Source organism: Canis lupus, chromosome 29 (genome assembly GCF_048164855.1).
Source record: "Canis lupus baileyi chromosome 29, mCanLup2.hap1, whole genome shotgun sequence".
Lineage (NCBI taxonomy): Eukaryota > Metazoa > Chordata > Mammalia > Carnivora > Canidae > Canis > Canis lupus.
In genome coordinates, this window is record NC_132866.1 from 33758122 (window position 1) to 33767296 (window position 9175).

At 41.5% G+C, this 9175-nt stretch overlaps 1 protein-coding gene and 1 long non-coding RNA gene across 6 annotated transcripts in view; one reads left to right on the top strand and one right to left on the bottom strand.

The window, feature by feature from the left end:
• The window catches only part of LOC140621129 (uncharacterized), a 56805-nt gene that overhangs the window by 23587 nt on the left and 24043 nt on the right, over positions 1-9175 (top strand). For 2 of the 5 annotated variants that reach the window (XR_012020857.1, XR_012020859.1), the window contains exons 4-6: positions 3661-3751; positions 7593-7820; positions 8827-8899. The exons of 1 other annotated variant lie outside the window; for it this stretch is intronic. This is a non-coding gene — a long non-coding RNA (uncharacterized lncRNA). Of the gene's footprint in view, positions 1-3660; positions 3752-7161; positions 7821-8826; positions 8900-9175 lie in introns of all 5 variants that reach the window. 2 more of the 5 variants (XR_012020858.1, XR_012020860.1) reach the window with 2 other exon arrangements.
• On the bottom strand, positions 482-804 carry LOC140620592 (small ribosomal subunit protein uS14-like). The gene has a single exon (XM_072804736.1). The coding sequence runs from the start codon at positions 769-771 to the stop codon at positions 601-603; it is 171 nt and encodes a 56-aa protein (XP_072660837.1). The 5' UTR covers positions 772-804; the 3' UTR covers positions 482-600.

A 9175-nucleotide genomic window follows, 5' to 3' on the forward strand; every position in this document is an offset into this window, starting at 1 on the left:
GAGTTCTTTCTTTCTTTCTTTCTTTCTTTCTTTCTTTCTTTCTTTCTTTCTTTCTTTCTTTCTTTCTTTCTTTCTTTCTTTCTTCTTCTTCTTTTTTTTTCTTCTTTTAGAAAGCTAAGCCAAGGGAAACTGTTTTTGTGGGTGGGTTGTATTGCTTAGTCTCAAAGCAGAGGCTAGGAGATGTGATCCATCTCTCTGTCTGCCATACTTTCTTTTTCTCAGTCTGGTTTCCTCTTTTATATAAATGAAGGGATTGCCCTACAATCATTCTGTAGTTTCTCCTGAGTGCCAAGTTTAATGATTCCAGACTTGGATCTATGTTTCCATTCATTTCATAAGACCTTTCATTTTGATTAGAAGTCTTACCTCCTGAAAAGATTTCATGAATCTTGATTCCTGGCTTCAATTTTAAGACTCTGCAACAGAAAATCACAAATGGCCTTCATTTAGTTAGAGCTGATTTTCTTTTTTTTTTTTCACATTAAAACACTCATAATTGGAGTATTTTTATTTTACGTACAATGAGTCGGCATCAAAGTAGGTTCTTGGACATCTGCAGTTAAGGTAGGTATCTTGGATGACCCATTCAAGGAAGTTCACTTAATCCAACTTAATGAAGCCTATATCCTTGGCGTACTGACGGAAACACTGGTGGCATATGTTGAGGCCATATTTCCGGATCAGACCGTGCCAGTTTGAACAGATGCGGCAAGAACGAGAGCCCTGGCCAAACTTCCTCGGGTGGCTCCAGTAGAGCTGCTGGTGACCCATCTTGCTCTTTCTGATGCAATGAGGCAAAAAAAAAAAAAAGTAGAGCTGATTTTCAGGAGTAATTCTTGAGTTTACTAATTACCCTTTCTTGTTCTGCATCATGGTTGTAATTTATGACATATGGACAGTGCCCTATTTCTGAATGACTTACTAAGACCTGGTGATGCCTCCTTGTGCTATCACTTTTCCATTTTTCCCAGAGAAGTTCTGGCTGCTGCCACCTGAGAACCTGGCCCCTCTGCTAATGCTACCATTGTTATCAAAGAAGTCAACACCTTTGAGATCCCTGAAGCTCCGAGAAGTCCAGTTTATATTTCCCTTCCTTCACACCACCTCCAATTCCACCAAGCCTAGTGTCTCTTTCCATGACAGGCATTGCCTCTCACCTTCGCCCAACTTGACTAGTCCCCAGACTTGTCTGTGAACCTATGGTGTGTTTAACTTCAGTGTTCTTTTTTTTTTTTTTTAATTTATTCATGATAGGCACACAGTGAGAGAGAGAGAGAGAGGCAGAGACATAGGCAGAGGGAGAAGCAGGCTCCATGCACCCGGAGCCCAACGTGGGATTCAATCCCGGGTCTCCAGGATCGCGCCCTGGGCCAAAGGCAGGCGCCAAACCGCTGCGCCACCCAGGGATCCCTAACTTCAGTGTTCTATTCCTGGAAGTTCTATTTGGTTCTTTTTCATATCTGCTAGATTTTTTTTTACTGTTTATTATTCCCTACAAATATGTTCAAGTTTATAATTTATTTGATAAATACATTTGTTTTATAATAGTCTCTGATCATTTCACTACCAAAGGTAGGTGCAGGTTTGTTTCTGCTGTCTGTTGTTTCTCTTGATTTTCACTCTTGTTGCATTTCTTGTGCAAGCCATAATCTTCAGGAATAAAAAAAATGCTTCAAATGACACACAGAAACAAAATCTCTCAGTCATTCTTAAACCCAGTAATTCACAATCATCCTGATGCAGGAAAAAGGGATGTGTGTTGGAAATATATGTGTAAGCCCAGGATCACCTGTCAAGGTCTGTTGGAGTTGAGTCTATTGAATTTTTGAACTCATCTCTTTGTAGAGCTGACTCCTGTGACCTTTCTTCCTCTTCCTTGGCTACAACTCACCCACTGCCCTCAGGCTTACCTTAATAATTGTTATGTGATGTTCACAAAGCTTGTCAAATCCATTACTACTGTGATTTTCCCTGCAGTCCTTTGAGATGGGCAGAACTGGGTGTTTTTATCCTAATTTTCCAGACAATAAAACAGTTCCAGTGAGCTTAAAAGTCTTGCCCAAAATAATGAGGGTAAAGAATGGGGAGAGAGTGAGATGAGACCTTGATGCTGTCCTCCCCCCATGTAGCATCTCTTCATTGGTGGATTACAGGCAGCTGATTTCCCAAACCAAACCACTGCATTTCTTGCCAAGAGACATTTCTTTCCAGCAATGAGGTTGAGAGACATGACTGGTCACTCAAACTGGCTATAAGGTGATGGTTCCTCTAGTATGGCCCTCAACTCTCTTTCAGTGAGGCCTGGGTTCCCACACCTAGCTAATGCAGAAGCTCTTGTGATTTTTCTTATGTCTTGAGTGAGAGGATGAGCAATCACCTAGAAGAGATGGAAAGAAAGAGGAGGGACAGACCTCATTAACAGGAGCTGAGGAACTGGGCCTGTTGGATCAGACTTGTTGGAGCTGAAAGCCCTTAGAGAAATGTTGCACCTACTTGCAGAAACCTTTACAGCAGGAAGAAGGAGAGACAGACCACTGAGTCATGGAAAATGATGTTTTGGAAAATGCCTGCAGTAGTTTGAAAGTGGACATCTCTGAATGGCTGGAACGCTCCCCTGGGGTGTGAGAGGTAGAGAACAGTAAACACCAGTTTCAAAGAATGCCGGGCCTCTCTGTCAAGCTGATGACTGCTGGAATGTGAGGACCAAGAGGTGGAATGGGCCAGACACTTTTCTCAGTAAGCAATCTAATAGAGATACAAAAGAAAGGAACTCCTTTTAGAGCTGTGAGGACCCTTGAAACCCATGAAAGGGTGTGTGACACCAAATTCAGACAGAGCTGGTTTACATGCAAGCTCTCCAGTGACTGGCTGGTGACCTTGGGCAAATCGTTTAATTTTTTTAAACTTCAGTGTCTTCATCAACAAAATAAGGAGCAACAACAATATTGCCTATGTTATAGGATGGTTTAGAGAGAATGAAATGACCTGAAGCATATTAAGTGCATGGTAACAGCTAGCTAGTACTGCTACCCTTCTTATGAGGTTCAGAGAACCCTCTGAGGTTCAGACAGGCAACATGCCTCAGGTCATCCAGGACAGACTCCCTGATGGGTGGTCATTATAGCAAAGCACTTATTTGGATTTTTTTTTTTAATTTTTCTCAAGGACTCAGTTTCCTCATCTGTAAAATGGTTATAATATATATTCTCAATATTTTATTCAAAACCTTGGAGCCAGATGTGTTCAAAGCTTAGAAAGTTCAATGTGAGGGGTGCCTGGGTGGCTCATCCAGTTAATTGTTGGACCCTTGATTTTGGCTCAGGTCATGATCTCAGGGTCATTGGATCAAACCCCACATCATGCTTTGTGCTCAGCACAGAGTCCACTTGTCCCTCTCCCTCTGCTCCTCCTCCTGCTCACTCTCACTCTCCCCTCCACCCAGATATATAAAATCTTTTTTTAAAAAATTTCATTGTGAATGCCGATCTCCAGAGGGGCATGGGGCAGAATCCAGTAATCAAACACATCAGTATTTTTGCAGCAAAATGTGAGAGTGTTTAAGTGAGAGAAATAAAGACTGCAATAGTTTCATGTTGGTTCAGGTCAGACTTTGCTAACCTGCCAATCTGCAATTTTAATAAGAAGTATTTTGGTTTTTAGGCTCTGAAAATTCAGATTGTGGACCTGTGATGCCTATTTCAGATGATTTGGAGGATTCTACAAGATGGCCCACAGCAAGTGGCTGGCATAGGTGGGAGCTCTATATTAAAGTAACTATTATCATCAGCTAGTCCAGTGCTCAAACGCAGGGCTGCAAGGTGTTAAGTCATGGAGACTGTCCAGGCAGGATATGACAATCTCAGAGACCCTCAGGAAGATGTCTTACCCTAGCACTCAGCCTAAGCATACCATGCCCTTCCTGCAGGGCTAAATAGATGAGAAAGGGGCAAATGCCCCATGAACACCTCTTATACAATCAGTCTGAACCATGAGACCTTTACGAGTTCTCTTGGGTAAGAGCCCATTTTTGGAAGCCTCTGGAAACTGTGAAGGTTATTCTATTTTTTTTTATTGGAGTTCAATTTGCCAACATATAGCATAACACCCAGTGCTCATCCTGTCAAGTGCCCCCTCAGTGCCTGTCACTCAGTCACCCCAACCCCTTGCCCACCTTCCTTTCTACCACCCCTTGTTCGTTTCCCAGAGTTAGGTGTTTCTCATGTTTTGTCACCTTCACTGATATTTACCACTCATTTTCTCTCCTTTCCCCTTTATTCCCTTTCACTATTTTTTATATTCCCCAAATGAATGAGACCATATAATGTTTGTCCTTCTCCAATTGACTTACTTCACTCAGCATAATATGTGAGGGTTATTTTAGTTAGGGAATGAGGAGGATGATGCTCTAACCCAGAGACTGAAACCTCAAGGACCAGACAAAGGAGTTGGGTGTGGCTTATGGCAAGTGGGACAATACCTGCCCATCCCAAAGGGAAGATGCCACCCACTTCGAGTCATTGGTTTCCATGTAGTATTTAAGCCTTGTGTTGCCTAACCATTTGAATTGTTAGGAGTCAAAATCTGAAATATGTGAAATATCCTGGCTTTTACCTGGTGGCCACTAATATTTTTTAATTAGTTAATTTATTTGAGAGAGAGAGAGAGAGAGAGAGAAAGAGAGGGCAGAAAGAAGGACAGAGGGAGAGGTAGAATGAGAATCTCAAGCAGACTCTCACTGAACACAGAGCCCCAAAGTGGGGATCAATCTCCCAACCCTGAGATCACATGACCTGAGCTGAAGCCAAGAGTGGGATGGTTAACCAACTGAACCACCACCAACTGAACACCCCTGCCACTAATATTTTTAAACATTGTACAAATGCAACAAAATGGCTATGGACCTCTGATCTAAACAATCAGAGCAATTTAAGTGAGAGCATACTGTGTGTTAGACAGTGCCCTACAAGTACAATGGGCTTATATTTAATCCTACAGCAACACTAGGAAGGAGGAGCTATCAGTGGCATTTTACAGAGCAGGAAAATTAAGGCTCAGAGGACAACATTACATAAAAATGGTTAATGTCCTACAAGTCAATAAAACTGTAACCTTGGGGGCTCTCCTTTCTACAAACAGAAATCATTTACATCCCTACTGAAAAAAAAATTATCAGTCTTCTACAAGTTAATATTAAAGTTACAGTGTCTGGACTTTAAGCATAGTTATCTTAGTCAGCCCAGGCTTCCGTAATAAAATACCTCAGACTGGGTGGCTTAAACAACAAATATTTATTTTCTCAAGTTCTAGAGGCTGGAAGTCCAAGATCAAGGCTCTGGCCAATTCAGTTTCTGGTGAGAAACTGAATTCTCTCTTTCTGGTTTGTAGATGCCCATTTTTTTTGCTATATCCTCACATGACCTTCCTTGATATATGCATGTGGGGTGATGGGGAGAGAGAACTCTTTGTTATCTCTTCTTTTTAAATTAAAAAAATTTTTTTTAAAAGATTTTATTTATTCATTCATGAGGGACACACATACAGAGAGAGAGAGAGAGAGAGAGAGAGAGGCAGAGACACAGGCAGAGGGAGAAGCAGGCTCCATGCAGGGAGCCTGACATGGAACTCGATCCGGGGACTCCAGGATCACACCCTGGGCTGAAGGCCACTGAGCCACCCGGGCTGCCCTGGTGTCTCTTCTTATGAGGACACTAATCCTATTGAATCAGGGCCTCACTCTCATTAACCTTAAGCACTTCCTTAGAGATCTTATCTCAAAAGATAGCTCCAGTGGAGTTAGGACTTCAATATACAAATTTTGGAGAGACAGAAACATTTAGACTCCAATAGATAATAAATAGTAAGTCAAACAAAATGATAATTCCTTAGAGTATCAGACAGTCCTGAAGTTAGTTTGTTGGACAGTTCTCTCTGACATTGAAACAAGAGCATGCCGATAAGTTAAGATAACTTCTTTATCTTATATCTAAGTTTTGGAAAATTTTTCTTAACAGGAACTTTGAAAGAAAATCTTAAAGAGCCATCACTTGATAAGTCAGGAAAGCTGTTTTGTTCATATGAAAATAAAAGTTAGCACTAAAAACTGGCAAGTGAATACTAAAAAAACTTTATCTCCTGATTCTCTTATAAAATATTCCTTGTATCCTTACTAAATATGTCTGCCATTATAATGCTTCCTTTGGAAAAGTTGGAATTTTCATGATTTTAGCTTCTCTTTCATTGGTTACACTTTGTTTTATTTTTAAAGATTTATTTATTATTTTAGAGAGAGAATATGTGTGTGAGTGTGAGTGTGAGAGGGGGAGGGAGGAATCTCAAGCAGACTCCCTGCTGAGTGTGGAGCCTGAGGAGAGACTCCATCTCACCACCATGAGACCACGAGCTGAGCAGAAATAGAGTCAGATGCTTAACCAACTGAGCCACCCAGGTGCCTCTCAGTGATTACATTTTAAATTGGTGCTTTCTGGGGCACCTGGATGGCTCAGTTAGTCAAGTATCTGCCTTCAACTCGGGTCATGATCTCAGGGTCCCGGGATCAAGCCCCATGTTGGGCTCCCTGCTCGGTGGAGAGCCTGCTTCTCCCTCTCCCTGTGCCCCTCACCTCGCTCATGCTTGCTCACTCTCTGTCCCTCTCAAATAAATAAATACAATCTTTTTTAAAAATGGTGATTCCTTTTCAGAATCACAGTAGCTTCTTGCTAAGATTTATGCAGTCCTCTAATTTTATTTACCAGACCCCACATTTATGAAGCACACATCACTGTGCCAGGCATGGTGCTAAGGCATCTTAAATATGCTATATGATTTATATCCTCCTGTTAGCTCTGTGAGCTACTGACCCCATTTTAAAGATGTGAAAACTGATGCTCACAGCTTGTAAGTAGAAATGCCAGAAACCAGACTTGGATTTTCTTACACCAAGTCTGATGTGCTTGCCATTGTTTAGCAGTTTAGATGTGAGAGTATTTCCTGGGAAGACTGCAATAGTGATATTTATTAATTAAGCAAATAGATGTTGAGCATTAAACATCATATTGGTAGTCACTAGAGATAAAGCAATGAATATGATCCCTGTCCTCACAGACCTTACAGCCGAGAAGGTAGCTTATCTTATCCGTTTTGTGTCATTTTTCTTTCTTTCAGTTTCAGGTAGTCACATGCTACAAACTTATTCAAGGATCTCAGGGAAACACTATTTGAGTTCCTTAGTCTCTGAAATCTGAAACATAGACAATTTTGCCAAGGAAGCTCAAGAGCAGAGCCATGGATAGAATCCCCCAGATGCCTGAGGATGTCATTTCCTAATGGCACTGGTGCCAAATGCCTCCGGTACTGAATTAAGTCAGGATCATCAATACATGAGAAATGGATCTCCAAGAGTATTTCTTTCCTAAAAAAAAAAGGACTGTTTTCCTGGGCAGTCCACTCCACTGGAATTCTTTCTGCTTCACTGAAGGGCTCATCGGCAACTACTCTTTCCTTGGATTTCAAAAAAATTGACTTTTTAAAGATGAAGTACAGAAGAATGATATTCCCTTCGATAATGGATTGTTTTTCTTGCTTCATTCCTCCAGCTCTACTACTTCGGATGACAAGAGAAGACCAACCACATCCATTTAGTTCCACAGATGGACAAAAACCTCAGAGGACTGGCTCTCCTCTATAAGCAAGGAACAAACATGCAGGAATATTGTAAAGACAGACGTCAAGACTTGGCCATTGCTTCCAATTAAGAAGCTATTTCCAAACTCACCAACCAAACTCTTACATGGTGGGAATTCAACAAATGGATGGAAAGATGGGTGATTAATTGAGCTAATGCTTATAGTGGCTCTTGACTCAGTTTTTCTTTGCTTACAGGGGAAAAAGTGGAAAGAGTTTCTGGTCCGGCCAGGCATAATTTGGGCAGTTTTGTAAATTTGGGGTCAGTACTAAGGAAGAATCTCGGCACTTGCTCTCTGGACCTCCAAAGACAGAAAGAAATTGAACTCTTTGGAGCTGATCATATCACTGTGCTGAAAACACATGAATGTGCCCTGACTCATACCCATGAGTTCAGTGTCCTCTGAGTTATTTTAATTCTTTATTTTGTATCCATAGCATTATTTCTCCAACCCTGAATAACTGGGCTTTCTTGATTACATTCAGCGTATGTCTTCTCCGGAGGTTTTATTGCCATATTATTGTTCTCACTGGCCTGTTTATGCCAGAGAATGAAAACACTTCATTCTGAAAAGGACGGTGTGTTTTTTTGCGTGAGGGAAAGAAAGAGTCATAATTGGTTCTGATTGTTAAACATGAAGAATAGGCCCTGTCATTTCTATTTAAACTCAGTGAAATGAGAAAACGAAGTTCCAGCTCTGAATGAATAATCCATATTGCCTAAGTAGAGTAATTATAAAGGGATAAGTGGAGAGCAATGGAAGTGAAGCTAGAGACCATGATGCAGCACGACTGAAAAACAAGTGCTCACAATACAGGCTTCCCACCCCCGCCCCCCGCCACCCCCCTCATCTTTTCATCTACAACAGAAGGGGATGGATCCTGAGGAGCTCTTCCTACTTCAGAACCCTGCCGTTCCCACCAGAATCTCACTATTTACTAGCATTGTGGCTTTTTCAGAGGAAAACTTTTATAAGATCCCTACTTCAGGGAGAAACTGGCTTGATTCCTTCCTCTCATCCCCACACCATCTTTACTCTTTCAGCTACTTCAGTGTTACTTTTCTTGCTGCCCTTGACTTGTCTTTCCTTTCTCTTGACATGTTCTCCTGGGCATTCCTGCTGCTTACTGCAATGTCAATCTCAGAGAAAATGGGGTGGCAAGAGTTGTGAATCCTTATGTTGAGTCAGAGCAGATAAAGAGCACGTCCATGGAAAAGGTACTTGAGGTATTTGCCTCTGAGGTAACTGTCATTAGCCAAGGTTTCACATAAGCACTTTCTAATATTTGAGTTTTAAAAATAGAACCTTTATGAGAATGCCTTTGACCCCGCAATTCCCCTCTAGGAATGCACTTCGCTAGAGTGCAAGGCTATAGGTTCAGAAATGACCTCGGAGGCATTGCTTGGAAGGGTCAAAATGGAAACAATGTAAGGGCTCTGTGAAGGTTAGAAAAATCATGGTACATTCAGGCAACAGGCAGTCCATTTGGGCTC

Bases quoted from the DNA above. Each gene is read 5' to 3' on its own strand.
- LOC140620592 (XM_072804736.1), bottom strand. From the start codon at position 771: ATGGGTCACCAGCAGCTCTACTGGAGCCACCCGAGGAAGTTTGGCCAG.